This window comes from Vidua chalybeata, chromosome Z (genome assembly GCF_026979565.1).
Source record: "Vidua chalybeata isolate OUT-0048 chromosome Z, bVidCha1 merged haplotype, whole genome shotgun sequence".
Classification (NCBI taxonomy): domain Eukaryota; kingdom Metazoa; phylum Chordata; class Aves; order Passeriformes; family Viduidae; genus Vidua; species Vidua chalybeata.
Window position 1 is genome coordinate 9,860,850 of NC_071570.1, and position 27,875 is coordinate 9,888,724.

At 39.9% G+C, this 27,875-nt stretch overlaps 1 protein-coding gene and 1 long non-coding RNA gene across 2 annotated transcripts in view; one reads left to right on the top strand and one right to left on the bottom strand.

The window, feature by feature from the left end:
- Positions 1–7,646: 7,646 nt before the first annotated feature.
- Positions 7,647–10,975, bottom strand: LOC128781955 (uncharacterized). The gene is made up of 2 exons (XR_008428583.1): positions 10,853–10,975; positions 7,647–7,816 (listed from the first exon to the last, which is right to left on the bottom strand). It is a non-coding gene; the product is annotated as an uncharacterized LOC128781955 (long non-coding RNA).
- An 89-nt stretch (positions 10,976–11,064) lies between these two features.
- Positions 11,065–27,875, top strand: part of MFSD14B (major facilitator superfamily domain containing 14B) — a 30,739-nt gene continuing 13,928 nt past the window's right edge. The window contains exons 1-3 of the mRNA XM_053931929.1: positions 11,065–11,288; positions 22,916–23,011; positions 26,092–26,154. Coding sequence (XP_053787904.1) covers positions 11,121–11,288; positions 22,916–23,011; positions 26,092–26,154 — 327 coding nt within the window. The 5' untranslated portion in view covers positions 11,065–11,120. The remainder of the gene's footprint in view (positions 11,289–22,915; positions 23,012–26,091; positions 26,155–27,875) is intronic.

A 27,875-nucleotide genomic window follows, 5' to 3' on the forward strand; every position in this document is an offset into this window, starting at 1 on the left:
TTGGTCTGCAGTAAGGAAAGCGTTAATGACATTTGTAGTATATGCCTTAAACAAACACTTGGTTGTAAAACTTGTTGCAGAAGATATTAGTGGTCTTAAGCACAAACAGCAAAAGAAAGTTTCTGTTTTGTCTTTGCCTAGGCAGGACAGAAATGGATACTTTTCACTGCAGTGTTCTACTGCTATATGCGATATACCTGCCAGAGTAGATTTCAATGACCATTGAATTAAAGCTTGAGCATGAGTGATGGCCAAAGCAATTCCTCCTCTCCCTCTCATGCTAATGAGGAACTGACAATTACTCCTACTAAAGAGGAACTGAAAGCCACTCCTACCTGTGCTTCTTGTGCAAATAAGGTACGATATAAAAATTAATCAGGAAATGAGCCAGGGGGTGGGTACCCATCACCAAAAGAAGCTCAGGGACTAATGACTAATGGAATGATCCCACATCCATGGTGGTAACTATCTTCTACCTGCACTATCTCTTTCCTTCTCTCTTTCTCTCTTTTTGTTATACAAGCAATTTTGCAAAATAAAGCCTGTACTGTTGAACTGATCATGTTGCATATTTGATCTCCTTTGCACCTTAATTTGGGCAGAGGACTTCAACATCCATTGAATCGTAACACCTGTGGGCAACACTCTTCCCAATGCACCCCAGGATATGCTTGGCCCTCCTGGCCATAAGGGCACTGCCAGGAGGCAGTGGATTGCATAGTCAACATGCAATCTACCAAGCCTCCCCAAGACTCCCAAGTCCCTTCTGCAGAGCTCCTCCCAAGTCCTTTTCTTGCTGATAGCCTTTTCTGCAGAGCTGTTCCCTTCTGCAGAGCTGCTGGCACTTGGGGTTATTTCTGCCCACGTACAGGACCCTACACTTGCCCTTGTTGAACTTCATCAGGTCTCTCCACCCAACTCTCCAATCTATGAAGGTCCTGCTGAATGGCAGCATAACCTTGAGTTGTGTCACTTCCCCAGTTTTGTATCATCATTAAACTTGCTGATTATACACTCTATCCCCTTCTCCAGGTTGTTGAAAAACAAGTTGAGTAAGACTGTGTTGTGGTGCATTTATGATGTTTATTTCACTTGGAGTTGATCATAATGTGTCATCTTTTTATCCTCCTCTCAGCGTGCTAATGGTTCATTCTTAAAGTTGCCCCCTCCTAGTTTAATGTCAATTCCCCTGAAAACCCCACTTATTGTCTAAAGCTCTGTTCTCCTCCCCTTAGTTGTCATACCTACCCATTCTTGTTCATACCTTCCTCATACTTATGCATTCTTCTAGAAAGCTCTGTGTCCATATTATGTTCCTCAATGCCCCATTGGTTTATGTGAGTTATCCCCTCCCCTGTCATCCTCTCATTGGGTTTTGTTTACTCTTGCCTTAATCTCGTCTCTTAATCTCCTCCGCCATAGTACCCTCATTAGTTGATCGTTTGTACCCTCCATCAAACCTCCCCAGTTTATAAACTGCTACGCAGCTGTTTTTGGGGTCTTCTGTCCCTAGATCCTCTAGATATTAAAGACTCTCTAGAATTCATATAGAAGGCCTCCTTGCCTCTTTGCCTCTTCTTAACTGCGCCCAAGCATTGTAGAGCAGCCGCTCTAAAGCTATCTCTAAGAGGAAATTAATTCCTAGGGATACCCACTCATCATAGTGAGGATTGAGCTAGCCATCCACTCCAGTGCTGCAGCAAGACTGGACTCAGTATTGATCCCAGGAGAAAACCACTGACTGCAGGCCTCCAACTGGATGGTACTCCACTGATCATGATCTTCTGAGTTCTGGTGATTTAGCCAGTTCTTAGTCCACCTCACTGTCTGTTATAAATGAGTGGTCCAATTTATTAATGAAAGAGAATTTATTAAAATATCCGAATATAAATTTAGAGAAAAACAATGAAAAGCCACAATCAAATCAAAAAGGGTCAGTGCTGAGCCCGGGTATGTTTCATGCCGAGTGCCCTGTCCAAGTGATTTTTATACAGTTTTTCCTGCCCGAGGCAGAGTCCCTTTTCTTCCTTTCAGGACAGCACATATTCATGTGGAGTTCTTTCCCTGTGACAAACTGAACAATACATGTCCGGAGAGTGATGAACACCCATGATCGCGTTCCCAGAATTTGGTATTGAGATGTATCTCCCTGGTGGCTCCGGCTATCTCAATCTCAGATATATATCACGTATTCATTGTCCGGGAGTTCCTTGGATCACCTTGAGGAATGATCCATCTCCAGGCTGGCCACGTCCATTCGTTTGTAAATGAGGTTCTCCCTCCTCCTGTCCAGGTGGTTTCGGCACTGTGATGCAATCCCCAACACTGACTTGTGTGTTTAAAATTATTTTTATAAGAGTATATCTTACCAGTACATATCCATAAAATATACGACAATTTTCTCTACACAAATTATTATATACATCTATAACACTGTCCATTGATCTAGCCCACATTTTCTGATCTTACCTATGAGAATGTTATGGGAGACACTGTAAAAAGCTTTGCTGAAGTCAAGACAGACAACATCCACTGCTTTCCCCTCGTCAACCGATCTGCCATGTCATCACAGAAGACTATCGGATTTGGTCAAACATAATTTCCCCTCAGTGAATTTATGCAGTTCTTAGGTTCCTAATAAGACAACTGTAAATCGGTATATTTATGACTATTCTGCAATATTTAAAAAAAAAAACCCAAAAAACACACCGTACCTGAAAAATCTAACCCAAGAACAAACCACACACACAGACATGTCAGCTTGCAGCCTGCAAGAATTCATTGGCTGTGCCCTTGCTGACTGTAAGCTCATCTTACACAGGATGCCCCAAATGGCAGTAAGAGTCATGCACAGCCTCCTGGGATAGAAGGGATGGGATGGGATGGGATGGGATGGGATGGGATGGGATGGGATGGGATGGGATGGGATGGGATGGGATGGGATGGGATGGGATGAATCAGCAGCTCTGAAGCAGCACAGCTCACCCAGCTGCCATAGCACCATTGCCTCACAAGAAGTTTCCCAGTGATGCCAAAATCAGCCAGATAGAAAATTTCCAATATAGTTTTGAGTACTAGAAAGCAAGAATTCTTTATTGCAGCATGTTGCTCACCTGGGGGATCCTTCCTCCATTCCAGTGTTGGATGAGCAGAGATTTTATAATACACACTGATGACATATTCATTAGTTATCCCCACCTCCTTGACTTTATTTCACATAGTCACACCTGTTATTGGAAGTTCTTATATGATTCTCTGGGATCTGTCTTCAACATCCAGTGTTCTTTTTCAGAGGAACGTGGCTGTTCCTCTACCCCCTGCTTTTAAACACAGTATCTTTGTTTTGCATAACTTCTACTTTGTCAGACTTACAGAGCTGAGCTGGCGTCCTGCTAGCATTTTGCATGAGCTCTGTTTCCCTAAGTTAAATCCTTTATTTATTTCTCCAAAGCTGAGCAGTTGAGTTCTGGGGTCCTTGATAAGAGCAAAGGTTGTACTGTTCTACTATTCTTATTGAGTGAGTAAAATGCTGTTCTAGTGTCCTTAGGAGAGAGGTCAATCTGACCTGCTGCTTGTGCTGCCCTTGCTTTGTTCTCTCTGTCCCTGCTAGGACATTTCACAGGTTGAAGGCAGCAACTTTACTTTGATCCTTGTGTAACACTGTAAGCTCTCTGAAACAGGAAGACTAAGATATTGCAAGCAGTTTCCTGCATAAATGTAAAAACTGAATTGGAAGTGAGATTTCTCTCTCTTTTCTGTATTAAAATAAGAGGGAAGATGTGTGACAACAAGCAAGTGTCCAAATACAGGTATTAAACTCTGTAATCTCTTCCATGAATATTATGCATGACATAACACCAACAAAATTTTGGAAACATGTCATTAGAATAATAAAAAAAATCATATTTCTCTTTACATGTAAAGCATTGTTCTCTACATGACAGTTACCAATTTCTACCTCAAAAACTTACTACTTTCAAGTTGAGAATATTTGAGCCAAATCTCCTTTTAACCTCAATAAAACAATTGCAGTGAATCCAATCACAGTGCAACTTTATGTCTGCCTACCCAGGCACATAATTCTCACTGAATGCCAAAAGAATTGGACATGCTTAGAGACAGGCCATACTCAGCATCTTCAACTTGGCTATGACCACAGTTGCACTGTGTACCTCAAACAAGCATGGAAATCTTTGAGAGAGCAAGGCTTCTTTTACATGGGCTCTAATTTCCATTAATCACAGGTAAATCAACTTTCCTGTCCTTCTTCAAAGAGTGCAAGTCTGTAGATTTCTATTTCTTGTCTGCTCACTTGTGCAGCTACATATATGTTAATTTTTTTCTGAAACCAAAACTATTCAATGTCTAAAACTAATGTTCTTCATGATTAATATATGTAAGAATGGAGAATTTCATTACAAAAATTCCAACCTTTTTAAAAGGTGCTCCAAATAAGGTTGGTAAAGTAAGATGGCACCAGTCAAGATTCCCATCAGCCAATTTGCACAGCTGTACTCCACTAGAAAAAGGTTATCTTCACCTTGATCCTCTGCACTTCTAAAAGTAGCTGGCAGCATGATTTCCTATTTGAGATGGCATTATCTCCAATACTGTGAAAATGACAAATATGGAACTTTGGTAGTTTTGATGGATTGAGTGCTGTGGCAACTGTTATCAGACACCGTGTCTGGGATTTAGTGCCACTGAACACCTGCAATGGGAGTGGCTGCTGGGGTCAGCTGCCAGGGCTCTGTGATGCCCAGAGACCACTGTGATGCTCTAGGGCCTTGACCTGGCTTGTGAGGGCATTGAAGGAAGGCAGAGCCCTTGGATGCTGTCCTAGGGTGATGTTATGATGCTCATACCCCCAGTTGTGTGTTCTGTTTATGCTGGATATTCTATTCTGTGCCTTCAAGACGGGCTCTGAGAGCAAAGGCGGGGAGAAGAAGCATGGAGTTTTGTTATCAGCCTGCACTCACTTCTCCACTGTGTTGTCTGGGCACGGACGGGGCAGAACACCGCACTCCTTTGCTTTTTAGTTCATTTAGCTAGCTGAGGAAGTCCAAGTTTCCCTGGACTGGTTTTCTTTCCCTTTTCTTGGATCTATTCAAACCTGCTCCGGACTGGGGCCCGGGGAAACACCGAGAGCTTGCACTTTGTGGCCCACCAGGGCCTACTGTGGGCAGCAGCAGCCTTTCCCAGCGCCAGAGGGACTGATAACAGAGCAACCACCCACTGGAGAGATTTTCTGAATCTGTCATCTCTTCAGAGTGACAAATGAGTTTTGTCACCTGGTATTGTTCATTTTGTGTGCTGGGGAGTGCTTTGCCTGTTTAAATAAACAGGGTTTTTTCCACTTCTCTTTGAGGAAATTTTCCCAAACAAGTTGGGGGGAGGGGCCATGTGGGTTGGCCTTCTGGGGGGCCCCTTTTGGAGATTTTCTCCCAAATTTGCCCTAATCCAGAACAGATGCCCACTCTCAGGAGAGCAGTTCCTTCGGGAGACAGCATCTTCCCTGGAAGGTCTGTGGCAGTGGATGCCACAGACATCAATGGAGATGTGTTTTGGAGAGCACCAGTTTCCAGCCTCCCAGAAGATTGCCAAGCCTGTAGATGAAGGCTCTGCAGAGGAGCAGCTGAGCCTGGCCCAGGCAGAGGGCTCAGTGGAGCAAAGTTACCCTGCAGTGGCAGCAGGACAGTCTGGAGAAGGAGCTGCTGCAGCAGAAAGGGGAGGACAGCTTGCCTCCCTGAGATGGTCTTGGCAGCTCAATGACAGACCCAGGCAGGTGAGTGCGAAGGATAAGATGGGATGGCATGGGAAAGGGGAATGAGCCTTTCACTTCCTGAGGCCAGCTGCAGTGTCACACAGCTGCAGTCCCATCATCTCGTGTCCTAGCGGTCACCACTGCCAGGTCCCCAGCAGACATTTGCTGGCGGGAGCTGGGCAAACCATACAAATCACAGAATCACAGAATAGTTGGAAATGACCTCTGGAAGTCAACTAGTCCAACTGCCCAGCAAAGGCAGGGTCACCTAGAGAAGGTTACAGAGGAATGTATACAAGTGGATTTGGAATGTCTCTCCTGACATGGAGACTCTATGACCGCTCTGGGCAGCTTGTTCCAAGTGCTCTTCCAGCCTCTATGTAAAGAACACCAGGAAGAACTCTTCAAGAATTCCTCCCTCTCTCATCTACCAGCTGAATACATATTTCTCGACCTTAGACAGCTGGAGCTGACAGGCCTGAGAGGGGACAGAGATCATCCAGAGCATGCAGAAGGTGCTGGAGCATGTTGAAGCCCATGTCTCTAGTGAGCCAGGGACCTTGGCTGCGGAGGAGGATTGGGAATGCAATATTGACAAAGAATTGTCCTATGAGAGGTCTGAAGAGAACCAAAAATGTCCAGTACCCTTGAAGAGGTGGAAAGACTACAGCAAAAGCCAGGTGTCCTGAGATGTGTTGGAAGACTACAGTGGCCAAGATGATGAGGGCACAGAAGCATTAGGAGAGAGTTATAAGTGCTGTAGAAGGCAAGAGCAAGCCAAGCTCTTGTTAGAAGATCTTTTGGTTGAAATGTCATGAATAATTGTTGTTTGTAAATATACACATATAGGGTTTATTATAGAATGTGAAAAATGATGCTCACTTTTAAAATTTCAAAGGTTTATTGAACCTTAACAGCACATGACCAGCAGCTTCATGCTTGTCAACAAATTGAATGCTTGCTTTTTATACCCTTGGCCCCTCCCAAAGTCTTGTCAGTCTACTCTTTCTCTGCCGTCCATTAGTGGAGACCACTTTCTTACAACTTGATTGGAGGACAGGTGTTGCCTTGCCATGCCTCGTAGTAACAAGCTCTCCCTCCCCTAAATGCCCTGACTAGTGACAGCAATACAAGGGGGGAAAGGGGAAGAGGACTATGGGGAGAACATATACAAATAGCATAACTATTTATCTATAAAACTTCTTTTAACACACGCATAATATTAATCTTTTAATTGTGAGAGCCAGCCATTGCATTACCCATTTATAACACAGAACAACTCGGTTTCAAAGGAGAACAGGTATGTAGCAGTTTTGGTCAATATTATCTCTAGTTATATAAAAACAAGGAAGCATTGCAATATTAAAATGCAACATCACCCAAGGATGTGCACAAGGGAAAAGAAAGAGAAAGCACAAGAGTGTGAAGAACAAAACAAAACAAAAAAGGGACAGCACAAGAGTGTGAAGATCTCACCACCCATAGCCCTTCACCAAGACTTGGTTGCTGAGCAATCTCAGTCAAAGTGGTGGTTGCAGAACTGACCCATTGGGTGGTGGGAGAAGTACCAAAAAATTGGTGGGGAAAAATCCCCAGGAAAGTCTGCTGAACACAAAATCTATTTGGTTTATAGTCAGGTTCAGGTGGCAACGTCCAGGTGCCCAGGTACCTCCTCCAGGGCAGGGAGCTTCTTGTCATTTTGTGGATCACTATGTTATGTGTAATAGGCATAATTCGTGCCTATAAAGTGATATATGGATAGGAGTTTTTACATGATTAAATATAGACACAAAGCAAGCGAGCCAGGGCAAAGGCAGGGGCTGTCTCATGTATGTCGAAACCATTGTAGAGAAGGCTTCATTTGCAAGTTAATACAAGTGGCTCGCTCAGAGATGGGCCATTTCTTGAGATAATCTAGGAACGAACAAGTGATGACCATCCCACCAACTACCCAAGATTGGGATTACTGGAATCTCTGGGGGATGCATCTCAATATCGGTTCCGGTTCCATAACTCCATCATCGATGTACATCTCTTCCCGGATTGTTCAACCTGGCACAGAGAAAAGAGACCTTATGAATATGTGGGACTTAGAATGGAAAGAAAAGGCTGATCACCAAAATCCCGGCCTCAAGCAAAATAAACTGTATAAAAACTGCTCGTGCAGAACAGGTGGTGTGAAGCATAGGAGAGACCCTCTACTAGAGTGGCTGAACCTGTGTCTCACCCAGCGCCGATCCCGGGCTCAGCTCTGTCCTTTTCTTTGTGGCTGGCTCAGATAGAATTTGATCTTTATAATAAAAATTATTTTTTCTTTTTTAATTTGGCTGGGTCAATTTCTACCTATAACAACTAGCAACCTTTGGGTGCCCTTGACACCTTCAGAGAAAACACAACTGCCCAAGACATCATGGGCATCCAAGACAACACCGTTGCCCTGCCAGGGCAGTTGAGTCAATTGCGGCCCATTATGGCCCATCAGCCATATGACCCTCAGACATATATGAAGGTCCCTGGTACTTGGGGAGGTGTGGGTGGAGGTGGTGAGAGAGGAAGGAGGGGAGGGGAAAGTAAGGGGAGAGGCAGGGAACATGGGGGTGGATGGTGGTTTGTGCAAGGGAGGACAGTTTAGCATGACAAGAGGCCCAATCCTATCTCCACAGGATTATCTCCTATCTCACTCATAGCCTATCAGTCACTCTCTGTCTTATCACATCAGAGGTTATCTACTACACAGTCAAAAACTCAACTCTTCCATCTTCAAGCTGGGCTTCAACAAACCTCCCTGGTCTCTGCAAATGGGGAGCGTTTTGAGTCATTATCCAGTGGCCCCAGTTCAGTTTAGTCTCCCACAGAGAGACAGTAGCAACCCTCAGAGCATAACCCTGCTGTGGGTGGTCACAAGGACACAAAGGATGACCCAGCCACATCCAAGAGTTGAGCATTGCCCCAGCAAGTGCAGGCCTGGCCCAGCTGTCCCACAGAGCAGCATCCAGCTCAGGGCAGCAGCATCACAGACACCAATGCTGGCCATATACCATATCTACCACTCCTTGGGAAGAGCCCTCAGTGCCGTCCAGCTCCTTGGCATTAATGCCCTGCCATGACAGCAGCAACAGTCCCTGTTCAGGAGGGTACTCGGGACTGTGTGCAGGGTGTTTGTTGGCACCTGTGGTCCATGAGAGCTGCAGTGCCTGGCTGCCAGCACTGTGCCAGAGCCTGGAGATGACAGCTCCCAGCACGAGCAGTGTCTGCCTGAGAGAGCAGCACATGGCAGCATGACATGGATGAATGTAGGGACAGCACCTCAGGCATCCAGCTATCCCAAGGGCATCCTCCTTGAGATACTCTTGGCCATGATTTCTTGAGGTCAGCATATGATTCACCTTCAGACAATTTTGTTAATGCGGCACTTCATTCTTCTGCTTAGGAATACTTTGTTCAAACAGTGTTGCAGGTGGTTCACACGTCACAAAAAAACTCACTAAACTATGTGAAAAAAAATTAGATCTGGTTCATATTTTTACCATGAATTATTGTCAGCATTTTACACTTTTTCTTCAATAAAACAGGTAATTTAACTCCATTAACTACAAAAAATAGATTAAAATACATAAACCTTGCAGGTACCTAAGCTGAGATAAAGTACAGGTTTAAATTTCAGAGAATATTTTTTATTATCTCTTAGCAGGGGACTAGCTACTGCCAGATATAAGAATTATCTCAGAAAACTATCTATACAGTTCCTAGTATCTTTTTAAAGTAGAAATAGCTAACTTGGAAGTCTACAAACCCAATGACTAATTAGAATTCTTTTCCCCAGAATGATCTATCTTCATTTACCAACACTTTCAGCTGACATATCAACAATCACTCAAGTTCATTGTATTTTACAACTCTTTATAGTTTTGATTAAACTGAACAGCATTCTCTAATAAACTCTATATCTTTGCTATTAATGACCCCTCCAGATAGCTTAAAAATATTGCTAAGAATACTCTAAAAAGCATAGAGCACAGAACATGGAGGAACCGTACTAGTAAAGTCTCTTCATAAACTGAGTATTTATTTCTTTGCTTTGTTTCTACTTATTTGGACAACCATCTCCTAATAAGGATTATATGTGTAGTTCAGCATGTGAACAAAACTGTTCTAACTTTAAATTCTGTATGCAGCCAGGACATAAAGTAGCGGTCTGCTGAGCCCAAATTAATAGCCATTATAGCTGATCATTTGATAGTGGTTTGTATATGAAGTGGATTAAATACTTCACTGATATATGTAAATATTTTGATGGTGAAATTTTCAAAACACAATGATGAATTAAAGTAATACATTTTACATGAACCTCATGTGGTAGACAGGTTTCTGGCTGATACATCAGGCTTATAAATTCATGCCTTTCTGACTGAGGAATCTGTTTGAATTTAAAAAGTTCATATTCCTTGGAAGCCTCTTAATTAAAAAAAACCAAAACAAACCAACAACAAAACCCAACACTGAAAACTGTACAGGATAAAGTCCCTTGCCTTTCAAGTCAGTAGAAAAATGGTTAAGTCTTGAAAAGAGCAAAAATATTACTATATTTCATGGTGACTATTTTTGAAGAAATGAAATGTTTTGTAAGAGCTTCTAGGCTACTAGAACAAAAAAAAAAAAAAGGTGGAAAGCAAGCATGAATTTCTATATACAATTGGCTTGGGCTGGCAAGGAAGTGTAAAGAATATATATATTGATTTACTAATCCCTATCTAATAAGAAAAATAATTTTGTGCGTCCATTTAGCTCACAATAACTTGTTACTGGCTGAATGAGTTGGGGGTGTTTAGCCTGGAAGAAAAGGAGGCTCAGGGGTGACCGGATCACTCTCTACAACCACCTGAGAAGAGGGTGTAGCCAGGTGGGGGTCGGCCTCTTTTCCAGGCAGCCGGTGACAGGTCAAGAGGACACAAGCTGTGCCGGGACAGGTTTAGGTTAGACATTAGGAAGAATTCTTCCCAGAAAGGGTGACTGGACATTGGAATGGGCTGCCCAGGTGGAGTCACGGACGCTGAAGGGGTTTAAGGGAAGATTCGATGTGGCACTCACTGCCACGGTCTAGGTGACAAGATGGTGTTCGGCCGTAGGTTGGACTCGATGACCGCAGAAACCCCTTCCATCCTCAACGTCCCCGATTCCGGGAGGGAAGCTGGCGGCTGCGCGCGCCTCCATTCGAATCCGCCTCAGGGGCGGGGGCGGCTCGGCGCGAGGGGGGGGGGGGCGGGGCCGCGCGGTCACGTGGGCGCGGCGGAGGCGGCCGCTGCAGCCGCCGCCGGCCCGGCCCGGCCGCTCCGGGAGGGGCCATGGTGGGAACGATATGAGCCCCGAGCCGGAGCCGCCGCCAGCCCCGGACCGGGCGGCAAAGGAGAAGGCGGAGGAGTCGTCGTCGTCGCAGCCGTCGTGGGAGGGTGGCGGCGGCGCCAGGTGGGGCGGCTGCATCATGCTGGGAAAGAGGTTCGGCCTGACGGCGGTCGGCTGTGGCGCGGTGAGTGCACGGTGGGAGCGGGGGCTCCGCGGAGGCGGCGGCGGCGGCTGCGTGCGGATCCTGCCGGCCCTGAGGGCGGCTATGCGTTGCGGGCTGGGCCAGGCGGCCCGTGGGTATCAGCGCCCGGCCCGCCCGTTGCTCCCCATTCAGCTGCCCGCCGAGACGTTTCCTGGAGCGTCCTGCCCCTGGATGCCTTATGGAAGTTGGGGTGCGGCGGGTTCTTCGGCTCAGCCCTGCCCAACCTTGCCCTGCCCGTCTCTGACAGCCCCGGTACATTCCCTACGAGTTTGTCCCGGGCGGAGTAACCTGAGTAACGGCACCTGTGAGCAGGTGGCTGTAAATAAGTTTTCTTTTAAAATACATGAATGCGAGGTGCCGGGAAGGTAAAACTTCAGTTTTCCTTGGGAGCTCTTGGAGGTGCTCCGTGTTGAACCTATCCCACGGGGTTACCGTATGCAGTTTTTATAAGTGCCTGTGCTTTCTGTTTCGTCTTTTCTCACTAAGCACTGAGATCTTGTGCAAAAAAAAAAAGGAGCTGGAATGCAGTGAGTGGTCCGTGCTCTAGTTGTAAAATTGTTTTGGTAAATGTGGTAGCCGTGCCTAATTGCTTTCTGAAGAAAAAGGCTTAAGCCTTTCTGTCAGTATGTCAGTGTGCTCAGAGTGCCTTAAAACTAGATCAGAGATCACATCCCTTGAGCTTTCTGCGGTAGATGACAGGTGACTTGTTTCAGGCAGGATGGTACTGGTTGAGGCTATATAACTCATCCTGTTTTGTTGGAGTCAACCCAGCGGTCAAGATGGAGTAGAAGAACCCAGGGGAAGATACAAAGTAATAAAACAGGTGATCCTGGCACTAACAGTTTTTCAAAGGGGACAGATGCAAAACAAGGCAATGCCTTACCGTGCGGAATCTTTTTCAGCGAGTTGAAATCACAGCTTGCAATTGTGATTTTTTTTTTTTGTGTCTGAATTGCAAGCTGTTAATAACTTTTCTTGAGGTATATTTATGTTGATGTGTACCTGAATAATTTAGTATTAGTTTACTCACAAACTTGGGTGTGCTGAAAGCTTTGCATGTGCCAGAAGTTATAAAGCAGTGCTAGGTTTGTGCCAGGGAGCCAGCATCTCCTTTGTGTGTTACCTGTCCTCCTACAAATAAGCATCTCTGCTATCAGAGAGGAGATAGTGGGCTGTTTTATGTGAAGGTGAAGAAGTATTTTTAGCTGTTATATTTAGTACATTAACAGTGTAGCATTAATGTGATATCATGGCTATAGCTGAAGAATATAAAAAAAAAATCTTGAAACCATCTGTTTGATGCACATACATTCTTTCTACCTTACTTGTATTTGATGAAGATCTTAAGGTACTTCTAGTAGATGATCAATGCAGAGAAAATATAGAAAAATGTTGTTCTGTGGAACTCATTGGTAAAGTAATTTCTTTTATGTAATTTGATTCCAAAATGACTGCTTCACACTTCTTACTGTGTATCACTTCTGTATTTGAGTCATTCAGTTGTCTTTTAGAAGTGACTATGCTCTTCAAAAAGCAGGTTAGACTCTTCAAGAAGTGCAGCTAATGTCTGCTGTATGGTAGAATTGCTGTTCAGATTTGTGTACAGTATCTCTATTAAAGAGTCTAGTGTATATGGAATGCAGTAACCCAATCTGAAGTCAGATTACAAAAATATCTCTGTTTTATCAGCTCAGAAGATGTGGTGAAAGAAACAGAGGATTGATCTCACTATATAGAAGAAAAATAGTTGTATTTTTTGATGTATGAACAGAGGCTAGGAAATGGAAGGCACAGGTAGGGAAATTTAAAAAGAAATCAAAGAACTGATTTCTTTCTCTAATTTTGAAAAGTAAAACTCAAATAGAAATTAAATCCATAACTGAGAAAGGTGCTAACCCATTTTTTTATTAATGAATGGAATTTCTGATAAAGTTAGATTAAGTGTTAAAAAATGCTTTTGAGTACTTAATATATTCTCTTCTATAAGTTTGAAAATTTAGCTTCAAAATTACATAAATTCTTAATTTTGTAAAATGATCTGAGGATTGGTTTTCTGAGTGTATTTTATGTCCTTTCCTCTTAGTTGTGCCTTTGGAGGACTTTGTGATCCTCTAAAGCATCTCGTAGAAGCCAAGACTGTGTGGGGCTCTAGCCTTATCTCAGTAGTGCAGTTATAACATGTTATGGTCTGCATCTGTTCCTGACTGAACAGTCTGTTTTGTAATTGCACTTCCTGCACCTCCCCGTGATTCTCACATGGTTGTCATATTGCTACAAGTCTCTCTGCCTAGACTTTATTGAAAGAGCTTATTCACAATAAAATATGAGGGGCTGGATCATGGGTTTAGATGTAGTTGCAGAGATTTGTTTGATTTCAGTGGGAGTGCATCCCTGGCATTTGGAAGAGGAAGCTTGCTGCTTGGACTGCTGTTGAAGAAATAGATGCAGAAGTGAAACTTTTGGGAGCTGCTTCTTTGGTCTCTGAAGAATGTCTTAATTTTTCATTTTTATTTTTACTCTTTCTTCACATCAGATCAGTAAGACAAAGCAGAAGAGTATGATCAAGTCTGTCAGGTTGTGCAAGGCTTTCTCCTTTTACCCCTCCAGCTTGGGTGTAAGAAGCTTCTGTTTTATGATGTAGCTGTAACTAACTTCACCTTGCTGAATGCATTGGCTTCACTGAACCGAAGAGCTGAAATACATATGCTGAACAAATGACTTCTTATGAATTGAGTTACTGCCTCAAAATTAATAAGAACAATAGTATGTTTAACTAAATTCCAATGGAATTAAATAATTTTTCTTGGCTGTATTACCGTGAGCCTCAGAAATTTAAGTAAATTATGCCATGGGACATTTTGTTAGCTCTTGTGCAATCTTGTTACATCTGAATTAGGAATGCTGGTAGTTTAAAGCTTAGCATAGCATTCAGAATATTTGCTTTATGCACTTCATTTCCGTGCAACCTATTGTTGGTAAAATGTCACATTAAGGAAACTTTTCAGCAAAAGAGTGATATACTGTCTAAATAAAGCACTTTTGTGGGAGAAGTCCTAAATAGTGTATGACAAGAAAAGTCACACATGTGGATCTCTTTGAGAATTAATCAGACGTTAGTTTCATGTTCTTGGACACTGCAGAATGCCTCAGCTATTATTATTATTATTAAAGCCCAAGACCTTTATATATTTTGGAAAGATAAGATAAAAATTCTGAACTGTACATCTCAGAATTTTGCCAGCCTTTAATTTTTAAATTTTATATTGGTTTACACAGTGAAGCACAAGTGGTGTGTACCCAAAGTATTACATGTTCTTGCCCTTAGTGTTAGCATTTTTCTTTTTTATACTCCATAAAAAATACACCACAGTAAAACTAAGGCAGCATGATTTAATGTTACGAGACTTTACTGAAACAGGTCTGAATTCAGTAAGCTTGTTTCTTAAATTTTTTGCTTATAGAATTTAAATTGTATTGTTGGTGGTAAAAACATAGTTAATTTGTCAGTTTGGGTGTTTAGTCCTTTGTGGAGCACTGTTTTCTCCCACAGAGGTTATTTTTACTGTTAAATCTGAATAATTAGAGATGAACGTTCTCAAGACTGCCAATGTCATTCTGAATCTTCCCATCCTGTTAGATTGACATGAAGTCTGAACTGTTACTAGGAATGTTTAGCTGTTCTGTTTAAAAACAAATCATTCTGGTTTATATTTTTGCTGAGAGGGCACTTCTGCTGTTACAAGTCTACTGTTACTGATGCTCTGGGTTCTATCAGTGTGGATGATGTTGCTTTCCAAGAGAAGCACTGTAGGCTAGATCAGTAAAAACTTAAATTGTCAAGTCATAATTATATAATCAGTTATGAAGATCCAAACCTAGCCTGCTGGACAAGGAGTTTGACTAACTATCTGCTGTGTGGAGAAGCATGTGTATTAACTAAGCAGCCAGGGCTTTTTAGAGGAATTTCTCAGTGTTGTACATATTTGTAAGTTTTATGAAGAAAACTTAAACAGATAAATTGGCTTCCAACTTGCTGTAGTGTAATATGCTGGTTATATGTTATTTCTGTATGAAGTATTTTAATTAAGCAATGAGGTTCTGTCTAGAATGGAGCTTTCAGAACATGGCAGGATGTATGGCAGTTGTTTTCTTCGGTGGTCTTCCTGCCTCAGTGGCTTCAGCCATGAAGACTGAAGGAGAAATGGTCTTCATGCTTTACATGCCTTAGAAGATTCCTGCTTCTAGACTTGCCCAGACTAAACTTAAACAGGAATGTGTTCCCAGCAGGAAATACAGTATGGCAAGACATTTTAGACCTCAAGAATAGATTGTGTAAAGTACCACTTATTTTCTTGTATTTTAGTATAAGGAGGTAGTGGCAAAGTTTTTTAACACCCTTCATGTCACTCCCAGTTCATTGAAACCCATTTGTATCTTTCTGCAAATATGTTTATTGCAGCTTGGAGGAAGCTGCTTCAGCACTCCTCCATACCTTTGGTAGTGTTCTTTTTGTTTCCATGGGCCTCTTGTGCTTCTGTAAAATAGATTATTCAAGAATGAATATTGCTTAAAGCTTCTGAACAAAACAGTCATGGGATAAGAGAGAATCTTTATGTAGAGCTAATAAAAACAGTCAGAACATCAGAAGAAGAGGATTAGCTAGGCAGGCACGTCACATGTTAATGCAGTAATATAGAGATAATCTTTTTCCTAACAGGGAAAGTTCTTCTGAACATGCGTTAGTAAGCCACTGCTGAATGCTAGACTCATTTCTTTCATTGAACTCTTTTTTTTTCCAGGATCACATTCCTATGTTGTAATCATCCTATATGTCGAATTAAAATTGTTTCATATTGTTTGCATTGCTTAAATTAATATACATTAATTTCAGTCTGACATTTAATTTGTTATATGTATTCCACAAACTTTTGTTGTTCTTTGCCATTGCCCTATAAGTCTTCCAAAGTGAATTGCATTTTGTTATCAATTAACTTCATCACTTCACTTTCATCCTTTTTTACAGCTCACTTCTGAATGTGTTGAACAACATAGGTGCTAGGACAGAGCAGTAAGAGTCATCCAGTGATGTTGCTGTGCTGTATGAACAGATTGCAGTGGGTTTATTTTTTTCAATTGTCTTGGGGTCTTTTTGGTGTATGTTTTGGGGTTTTTTGTGATTTTGGTTTTTTTTTTTTTTTTTTTTTTTTATGTGTGTGTGTGTGGGTTTGTTTGTATGTTTGTTTGCTTTCCTTTTCTTTTCAATTCCTGTGAAAAGTTTATTTGCTTTAAGAGCCTTTAGTGAGCATCTTTGAGTATGTTTACTGAACTTTCAAAAGGCTTATTGATGTGATTTGTCTTATCCATACATGTGCTTTTGAGAATTCCAGGAGCTTTCTAAGGCACAATTTCTCTTTGCAAAATCTTCACAGGTTTTCCATTTTGAATGAATTGTTGTTCTGATACTCTAGACCTGTGCAATATGATTTTGCCTAGCTTTCTGTTGAGAAAGTTTGTCATGATCTTCCAGTCCAGATATAGATCTGCTTCAGGTGTTTGTTTTGCAACTGAAATACAAGTTTGGAGAATGTATAATCTGAATTAATTATGATTTATATTTCAGCTCACAAGGCATACCTAAAATGCTGTACTGGATTGGAAAGCACTTTCATTTGTGTTCTATGTATTTTTGCACTGAAGTTTTGCTAGCTCCAGCAAACAGAGCATTTGTGGTGAACAGTTTGAATTAAGGTGGATCCAAAATGCTTCTGTTTGAAAATTAAAGAAAATAGTGACTAGAAAGAGACAAACATGCAATATCCCCAGAAAACTACCTGGGTAATATGTATGGAAGACAATCCATCGTGAAGTGAGATGGATTGGTGGCATGATACTTGTGCCAGAATGAGCTAAAGTGATTAAATAGTCTTGTAGTGAGACATACCAAGAAAAATTTGCATTTGAAATGGTTGTATTTTGGGGGAAACTAATGAAATAGTAATGAAGATAAGTGTGTAAAGCGAATTAATTTTATAATTTGTCATGAACTTCAAGATCTGAACGTTTCATAAATGAAAACATGTTTCTTGGAGTGTTTTACTGATTCTGTTAGTTCAGTTCCTTTTTTTCTTGAAAATATCTGAATTGACATAGGGAACTGCAGTGCAGGTGGTAGTATTAAAATGACTATTTGAATCAGTTAATTTTTGTAGGGGAAAATGTTTCTGTAGGCGCTTTAAAAAAAAAGTAATTGAACTCATACTAATTCATTTGAATGTTCTTTTACATATTGTAGGACAGTGAGTGGTCTTTGCAAAGGTATGTCTGTACTGCAAGCAGAACAAGCAACTCTTCTGAGGAATCCTAGTGCCTGGTGGGAAGGAATTTCCCAGAAGTTGGTGTAGAGGGACAAAAGCAAGTTCCTGTGGTTTGTCAATTCAGAAGTTCAATTTGAGTTTGGTTCTTATCTGCCTGAAAGATAATAGGATTATGTGACTGGAAAGGTACTTCAGGGAGATACCTTCCTCTTCAGGACAGGATCAGCTGTGAGGCCTGAGCAGGTTGCCCAGGGCTTTTCTAGGTGGATATTGAAACAAACCCTTCATGTCTGTGCTGCTTCACCCTTATGGGAGGAAAGAAAACCTGCTGTATTTATCCAATTTAATCTTTCACTTAATTCACCTAGCGGACTGTGTGGCCCTCATCAAAATAGAAAAAAATTGAAAAGGTGCTCTGGAGGACTTCAGGATTTAACAGTGAGAAGTGATTTTGTTCTCAAAAAAGCATATTTCTTCAGAGAAATAAACAGGCGTTCTTGAAATTGATGTTAAGGTGCTTTTGCAGGCATTCAAGCAATTTTAATTATTACATTATATATTTGAGTGAACAGATAAATAGTTATCTAAAAACTGTATGAATAATACTGCCTGTTCCTGGTTTGCTCTGCAGATCTGGGACTGGCTATAAGATTGCATTTTGCTGCATGCAGAGTATTTTAGGGTGAATTGTATTAGCTGTTCTTCAGAATGTCATAGATAAGGTATTGTTACTAATACTAGAATGTGTTTCCATCCTCCTTTTCTATGAGCAATTATTACCATCTGGATTTATCATTTTGACATTCTTTCATGGATTTATTAATGTTCAACAGCTGTTTCACTTTGAAAAAAAATTGTACTGCATCCCAGCAGTTATCCCAGTTTCCTTTAAATTAACTTTCGGATTTATTCTGATTCCAAGAAAGGCAGAAGAAAAAAATGGTTTTTTTTAGAATTGGGCAGTGAAAAGAGGCATTCAAGGAGCAAAAGTGTAAAATTGGAGAAATAACAGATGTTTTGTTAGAACTTTTAAGACTTCAGATTTCACAATGATGGTCTTAAACTTGTATTGTTAAGTATTTGAGATTAAGTAATGTTTTGCTCATTAATGATTGTGCAAATGTAAAACCTTGACAAACAGCTGCATTTGAAGGCTATTACAATGTTCATACATAGTTTCTCAGCCCACACACAGTTCTGTGACATTAAGATGATCCATGTGAGTAGCAAATAAGCCCTTAACAATTTTAAGGCTTTCCTGAGGCACTTGAAACACTTCCAATTTTGAGGGCAGTGAATGAAGCAAGCAACTTGTATGTTGACCATATCTGCACTATTTCTGAAATACTTTTAAAATCTTCTTAATCATAAGGAATTCAGTAGGTTATTCCAATATTGCTTATTCAAAATGCTTAAAGGTCCTTGTGTTTCAAGGTTTACAACCATTTTTTTGTATACTCAAAGTTCTTTGTGTAAATTGCATGGAGTTTTGTTGCAGAATGTTTTCTCAATGCAGAAATGAACCTTGCCCAATAGTTCTGATACAGCTTTATGAAAAAGGCAAGTGTGAAGTGTTTTTGAAAAATGCTTTGATTTTGAACTGAGTAAAGAGTTTTCATTGTTTTTTTTTTTTTTAATCTGTGGACCAGGCTGTGTACATGATCAATCATAAACTATTTTGGTTTCTTAAAAAATAAATTGATGCTTGATTAAAAATTGGAAGCTTCTGTGATAGAGTTTTTGGGAGCTACAGTAAAGATGAACATTCAGAAGTAACTGTCTTCATCAGTTAATTTGATAATGCCAATAAACTTTCCCAGTTTCATGATCTTAGTTTTCCCAATGCAGCATTTAAGCACAAGATTTGTAATTAATCTAGGGATTTAGGACACTGTAAAGGAAACTGAAAGAAAATAATCAACTACAGTCAATGTGGATCATAGATGGGTAGTGCTAGTGTATTTGACGTGGAATGCTTGTCTTATTTTTAACAGGTACATGTTCGTTTCAAGATCTGAATTTTAGTTTTCCAGGTCATGGCTTGAATCCAAAAGGCTGTGGTGTTTTCTGTTTTTTTTAGTAGGTCAGCGCAGCTAACTGTAAGCTGCATGATACTGCCAGAAATGATTTGCAGACTGTTTTAATCTCCATGCTCGTCTTTGAGTGTGGATGTCCATCATCATTCTGCTAAACCATGTAAATCTCAGATCACATTTGTATGTAATAAAAACTCTATTAAAAAACTCCGAACACTCCAAAACTTCATTTTTCATGGCATTAGAAATGTTTCCTAAATGCAGACCCAATATTTATGATGCAGCAACGTACTTAATGATATAAAGTTGTGAGGGAAGTAAAGTAGAGGCAGGGGAAGGTCTGGGGAGTCCCTTACCTACTCTACTGTAAAATTTGCTTTTTTCAGAGGAAACTACTGTGGAAGGAGTCTTCAGACTTCAGTGTAATTAGTGTTAAGTGCTAGTTTGACTGACAGACATCATGGCAAAAAAATAATAAAATTGTTATCCTATTACCTTATATAGAAATACTTACAGACATCTTATATGAGGAGGATTTTTTTTTTTTTTTTTTTACTCCCATAGTCTTTGGAATCTTTGCTGTTTAGAAATTAAAAATTGCATGTTAATAATGCTTGAAAGTTCTTCACCTTCCAGAGATAATCTTTGATCTATGATATTGTTTCCCAGGAGAGAGAGAATTGTTTTCTTCAAATCTTTGTGCTTGGAAGCAAGCAGCAATGTAGAAAATAAATTGAATCTTACTAGCTGGAATACACTGCTGCTGCAGGTTTTGATAAACTGATGGATCTGAACATTCTTACAGATTGACTGTTCAAACAATAGGAATTTCTTCACAGTTTTTACTATAGACAGGTTAAATGAATCTTGTAGTGCAAGCATTTTCAAAACATGTGATTTCTACCAATTTGGGCAAAAGTTTTTGAGTTTTTGAGCACGGGAGAAACACCAAAGGTGTCTGTACTCTACCTTCATCATAGGTTGTCTTGACTTTTTTTGTGTTCAGTAGGAGGTCCTGAGTTTCATGCTCGTCCTGGTGTCCACTTGCTGAAATGAGTCAGGTTGATATTTATCACTGGATAGTGTCCCTTTAACTGGAATTCTGCATTATTAAATAGCACTCTTCTGTTGGAGTGAAATGACCTTGGATTGGCTGGAAACACTAAAAAACATTCTTCTGCAGGACAGTTGATAGGAGAAAAGCAAAAAATAATTTTGGAACACAAAAATTATGTAAAACAGTTACTATGCCAAGGGGTGGTCAGAAATGAAAACATCATGGAATGCTTTTGATTGGAAGGAACCTCAAAGATCATCCAACTCCAACCCCTCCACCAGTGGATAAGTGGATAACTTATCCACTAGATAAGTTGCTCAGGGCCCCATCCAGCTAGCCTTTAACACTTCCAAGTATGAAATGTCCTCAACTTGATGCAGTGCCTCACTATTTGTTGAGTGAAGAATTTCTTCCTAATACCTAATCTAAATCTCTCATTTTTTTCGTTTAAAGCCATCCCCCTTCTCCTATCATATTCTGCCCAAGTAAAAAGTCACTGTTCCTTTTTTAAAAGTCACTCTTTTTCAAAGGACCCCTTCAAGCAGTGAGAGGCTACAGAGATCTCCCTGGAGCCTTCTTTTCTCTTCTTGGAGGCTGAGCAACCCCAGCACTCCCAGCCTGCTTTCATAGGAGAGATGCTCCAGCCTTCTGATAACTTTGTGGCCTCCTCTGGATCCACTGTAACAGATCCATGTCCTTCCTGTATTGATGGCTCTGGAGCTGGACACAGTGTTACAGGTGGGGTCTCATGAGGGCAGAATAGATGGTAAAAAATCCTCTCCCTTCACTTGCTGGCTACTCCTCTTTTAATGCAGCCCAGGATGTGGTCAGCCTTTTAGGCTGTGAGTGCACATTGCTGGCTTATGTCCAACTTTTCATCCACGAGAACCCCCAATTTCTGCTCAGGGCTGCTGTCTAATTCTTCTTCCAGTGTTCATGTCTGGGATTGCCCTGACCCAGGTGCAGCACCTTGCACCCAGACCTGTTATACTTCATGAGGTTCTTGTGGGCCCAATTCTCAAGTTTGTCCCACTCTCTGTAGTTGGCAGCCTGTCCTTCCATTGTGTCAGCCATACTGCACAGCTTTGTGTCATGTGCAGTCTTGCTGAAGCTGCACTCTATCCCACTGTCTGTGTCTTCAGTGAAGATATTGAAGACCACTGGTCCCAGATTAGAGCCCTGAGGCACACCACTCATCACCAGCCTCCAGCTAAACACAGAGCCACAGCTCTCTGGCTGCATCCATCCAGCCAGTTCCTTATCCACCAAATAGTTCACACTTAATCCATTTGTCTCCTATTTGGAGGTAAGGGTGTCATATGGAGCTGCATTGAAGGCTTTACAGAAGTCTAGCTAAATGACTTCTCTCAGTCTCCTCTTGTCAACAATTGCTGTCACTGCAATGGAGCCCACTAGATTGTTCAGCACATCTGCTTAAATCTCTTCTGGGAAGAAAGCAAGCAAGAAGCAGTTCTGGTTATATATGCCTTTCCCAAGGGTTCTGCCCATTTAATCTAAATAAAAAGATTTCATTAATTTCTGGGATCAAATCCTTTGATCTTGAATGGCAACAGTTTCACAGAATCATGAGTACTTTGACAGTTTGCTAATTCTTTCTGGAATTACTTGTTGACCAGTAGAATAGTTCCTCAGTCTGCAGTCTGTATTTGCAGACACAAGCATAGAATCAGTTGGTCAGCAATCAATAGAAAATAGTTGTACAGGTGACATAAGCAACTCCTTATTTGCTCATATTTTGGCATTTTCATATACAAAAATTGTTGCTCTTCTGATTATGTACATTGTCATGATTTTGTTGAAGCAGTGCTGTGATCTTAATGAAGTGGATGTGTCTTGTCACTTGTAGAGAAAGCAGGGAGAGGTATGCCATTTGTCACCTTGTCGTTGAAGGACTGTGAATAATGCAGGAGTGGGAGAAAGCCAAAAGTCATGTTGGAGCTGAAAGCAGTACAGGACAATGTCAGGAATAGGGCCAATAATTCTTTTCAGTCAGCAGGTGTTCAAGGGAACAAACTTGAAGTTCCCTAGAGATCTTTAATTGTTTGGCTTATTATTGTTCCCAAGGGCTTAGTTACTAGGTCATACTGAAAAGTGGTTATGCTCAAAACATGTTTGTAAGAGATATTTGCACATGTAATGAACTGGATGTCTACAACCACTGCATTTGTTTTTCCTTCTTAGCAACAAGGTATTGGTCGGCCGAGTGTATACCATGCAGTGGTGGTCATATTTCTGGAATTTTTTGCCTGGGGGCTCTTGACAACTCCAATGCTAACGGTAAGTATCGCTCATCAGCTGTTCTCTTGGTATTGACAAATGTTAATTTCCTAATTTCTAGGGATTTGGGGTTTAATTTGCTTTACATTAATGCATATCTTACGACCTCAATTCCAGAAGTCTAAGCAGCTGAGATCTGGACTGCTGAAAGACTAGAAGATAAAGAAAAAGAAATTAATTCTGCTGTACTGCTCTTTAACTCTTATTTGCCTTTTAGACTAACACTAGTTTAGTCTATTATTAAAGTATCTTTGGAATTTCTGGCTTTTTCAAGACTTCATAGTTCAATTAATCTTCCCATTGTAACACTTGAGTAAACTGTGCAACCGTTCATTAATTATGTATACTCCCGTGGGCTGACTGTTTTGTCAGCATGTAACTTAAAGTGCAAAGGCATTCATGTAAGAAACGGATTTCATAAGTATTTATTATGTTCTGGTTATTTTCCAGATGAACAGATAATTTGAGTGTTTAGTAATAGGATATGAAGCATTTAATTTGAAGGCTTGAATCTCATTCATTTTAGTGGGGCCTGCCTGTGAGCAACTGCAGGAGGTCTACTAGTCCGGGTTTTCATTGCCTAATACTTGAAACCACTTTGAATACATGGCAAACAAAGTTTTGTGTGATTGAAAGAGTTAATTTTTTTCCTTCTCCAAATTCCAAGTAAGATAACGTACATAACTCTTGGAATGTGTTTGCTTAACTCTTCTATAGACAGTTGCTGAACTTCTTAACATAACTTAGTAATAAAAAAGTTTACATAAACAGTTAATGCATTTCCATAGAGCAGCTGTCTCACAAAATGACTGTCCTATCATCCTGTCTTGCTGGTGTCAAAATATAGGGAAGCTTACTGGGTAGTCTTTCTTATATTTTCTTTATATTTGCTTTTTGTTCTTAACCAAAGTGTGCAATTTCAACTTGCCCACGTTTGACACCTCTCATTTAAAAGGATAAATGTGCAAATCATAATTCTTACAGATTTGCAAACCCCCACCAATTTTAATAGAACTATGTATTAGGTGGGTTCTTCAATAGTTGTCCAATAGTATGCTCCATTTGGAATAGGTCCATAGTTGAGGGTGATCATCTTCATTTGTAATCAGCTCTGTAAACACTGAATGACTGCTGTGTGGTTTATATAATTTCAAGTAAGTTTGATACTTTGCACTTGTCTTGTGATGTATCTGTGGTAGCTTACATTGGCTTGCTTATGAGGCAGCAGTATTAGATGTCATGTAGAGATATCTTATGAGCAAGATTCAGCCTTTGAACTGCCAGCTGCCTACTTCTGCTCAAGCAGGTTTGTCAGGTAGGAAGGGCAGAAATGGAAATGTCTGGCCTGTTTATCAAAGCTCATGGTTACTCAATTTTTTGTGTTTTTTTTTCATGATTCTGTAGGTCATTGTCCACTTTCAGTCTAATTAAAATGTTGCATACTATGAAAATAAATTGTTTGTATTTCTGATAGCTGAGATTATTTAAAGTTAGTTTTTTAAATTGCTTTTTCACTTCTTTTGACATCTGTCAGCAAAGCTCTACTGTTTGTTACCTGACGCTAAACTTGGGGAAGAAAAGATTTCAAGTATTTATAAAGCACACAAAGGCTATTCTAGTCAAAGATTGCCCAGAGCTTATGTACATTTTTTTTTATTTATGGACTTGTAACCAATGTTAGTAAATTACCATAAGCAATATTAATTACTTAATGACATGTTCTTTCTTCAACATATATATATATTGAATATGTATCTATTGGTAGAACTTGAGTAAAGCAGCTCCCTCTACCAGTTTATCAAGCTGCATTTCTCTTGTCTATAAAGTAACAAATGAATATAAAAAAACCCCTTGAACTTAATATCATCAGTGGTTGCCTCTCAGGAAGAAATACTAGAAAATAGCTCACAGGTAATTAGATTTGACTCTCTGAATTTACTACTTTTTGGTTTGTTTTGTTTAACTTAACTTGTTTTGTTTAACATCTACTTTAAGATCTGTAATTTGAATTCTGATCTTTTTTTCCTTAATTCATAAGATCAGTGTTCTAACAGGTGAAAAATTGTTTTAAATACCTAATCAAAAGATGATACCAGAAGGGAAAAGTGATGTAAATAATCTGACCAATAATTAGTAAGAGAACCACCACTTTGATTAAACCTATGATTTGAGAATCTCAGTCTTCCTATAAAAATAATGCTGATACTTTTCAATGGCACTTGCTCAGTACACATATAAATAATTTTTGTAATTGGTGGCACTTATCTATAAATATCAGGAGCAAACGAATGTGAGTTTTGTTTTAACGTGAATTTTTGCGCATATGTGCTTTGAACATCGCAATAAGTTTTTTTAGTCAACATAGTACCACCTGTACCATAGGCCCCCTAACTCTCTAGCATATTTATGGTAAATCTGTTTAGCATAGATTAACATTCTTGCCCTTGAATTAGGACTGCTGGTAAAGCACCTTAAATGAATTTGTAGCTGTATTTAAACACTCAGAACTCTTGCTGGTATTTATAAGCATATACTTACTAATTGGAAGTGTTTCTAACTGTATGGCTATTTAATAGCTGCTATGTGTTCAGTTGTGAATATAGCACTGTGTTTTCCTTGTCAATGTAAGTTCGCTGAATCTCATTTTCAGTCTTAAATATTGGCAGTGTTTGAGTCAACCTTTTAAGAAATTAACTACATAAAAGTTTAGTAATTTGTACTGCATGGAGATGGTTTTTGCTTACATTGATCTTTTTGAGCAGTGTCCCAAACCAACTATCTCTGCATTACAGTAGTTGCCAGCATAGGAATTTGTACTGATAAAGAGATATTAAACCTTGTTTACATTTTCTTGTGATGACAAAAAAGAGGTAGATGCTACTTTTATTCTGGTTGTTCCAGGGTTTTTGGTTTTGGTGTTTTTTTTTTTGTTTAGTTTTTATTTTGGGATAGGATCCTTTTTTTTTTTTTTGTAACAAGTTCTCAGAGAGCTATCCTGTTTTACAAATCAAATTTAAACTTAGAATCAACTCTCTCCTGTCTCTCATTATTAAAATAGTGCTTTTTTTGCCCCCCGTCAGGTCTTACGTGAAACATTTCCCCATCATACATTTTTAATGAATGGTCTTATTCAAGGTGTTAAGGTAAGATGTTTTTTAAATATCTGACCTAAATATTCTGTGTGTTCTCATATTTTGACTTGTCTCAACTACATTTTCTGTAAGAACATACAAAACTGAGAATGTAGTTAATTCTTAAACCATTTTTTCACTGTAGTGCTTGTTTCTTAGGCTGAATTCAAGTTTTACTGCAGAATTGGCAGCATCTTGAGACAAGTGGAATGTTTCTCAGAAATTTAAATTCTTCTCATTTAAATAGGTACCACTTGTAGCTATTTGTAATTTTGATAAGGATCTTTCTGAGAATAAAGCTAGGTTTTTATTGTCTGCTTCCTAATATTAAATTATTTATGTCAGAGGGAAATTAATGCAATCGTGATGTTACCATTGAGATAGAAAATGAAGCACTTAATCACTGTGATTTTGTCTTAAAATGTGGCATAAAAGCTAATTTTCATCAGGTTTGTTTTATTTTCTGGTCCTATTTTTTTAATCAGCTCTTGAACATTCTGTGATATTCAAGATATTCAGGGCAATTTACAGCTTACTTACACCACTCCATTCACACAGTGGTTATGCTGGATTGTGGCCACAAAAAAGCTTGCAAGAGTTTTATAGCATAACTAATGTAAAGTCTTTTCTTTGATAACTGTTGTGCTGAGAGGCTGCAAAGCCCTTGCTGAAACTTATGACTAAGATATTTACAGCACTCAGAAATTATGTTTCTTTATGCTGTGTAACAAATCTAAGGTGTTGCTTTTAGTTGTAAGAACGTAACTTCTTCAGGATCAACTTGCTGTCTTTCTGTCTTTCACGGTGGACTGGCAGAACACCGTGCACTTGGGATGTTGGTTTGTCTCAGACTGAAAGAGGAAGTTATCTTCTCATTGTTCTCATAGAAAAACAAAGTTCATGTTCCTCTTCCTGTTTTAAGGTTTTCTCTCACACTGCAATGTAACTGTGCATTAAAAGTACTAAATAGAGGGTTCCCCATAGATTTTGTACAGAGCATGTCTGTAGAAAAGTGCAGTAATGTAATGAATATTTGGATTGCTCTAACAGTTCTAATAAACTGGGGATCAAAGACTAGAGAGAGCTTGTAATTCCATGTCTTTTTTTCTTTAAAATTTTGTTTGTGAAACATTGGAAGTGTTTTTGACAGCAAAATATGTTAGTTCATGTGGCACTGAAATCTGTTTCTAAGGAACAGAAACACTAATTTCAACTGAGTAGGACACCTAACTTTCTGAGGATCTGGTTGTCTGGCTTTACAGTTTTTGCTCTCAGTCTACTTACTGAAAATGTTGAAAATCAGGATTTATAAGGATTTGGCAGAACAGTTATTTAGTACAACAGTCTGTATGCATATTAAACTTGTGACTATATTTGAATAAGAGAGGTAAGCTAAAGTTAGTAAGAGTAGGCTTCCAGGATATTAAGGTGCTTACAGAAGCATGCATATACTAATGTTTGGACTTATGGCACAATTGGATTGATAAATGAAGAATGTACTAATTAGGAGGAACTGTTCCCCAGTTAACAAACCTGTGAAATCCTTTCCTTATTTTAATTCTCATGTGTAATAAAATGGATTTGAGGCATAGATTCTAGGACTTCATGAAATTCTGGAAAAACTAGTATTTGATCCTTAGTCAATTTTTATTGTACATGTGAGTCTGACCTTTGCCACAGGAATCTCATTATGGTGTCCCATCATCTCAAGTTGCCAGGCTTGCCCAAATGAT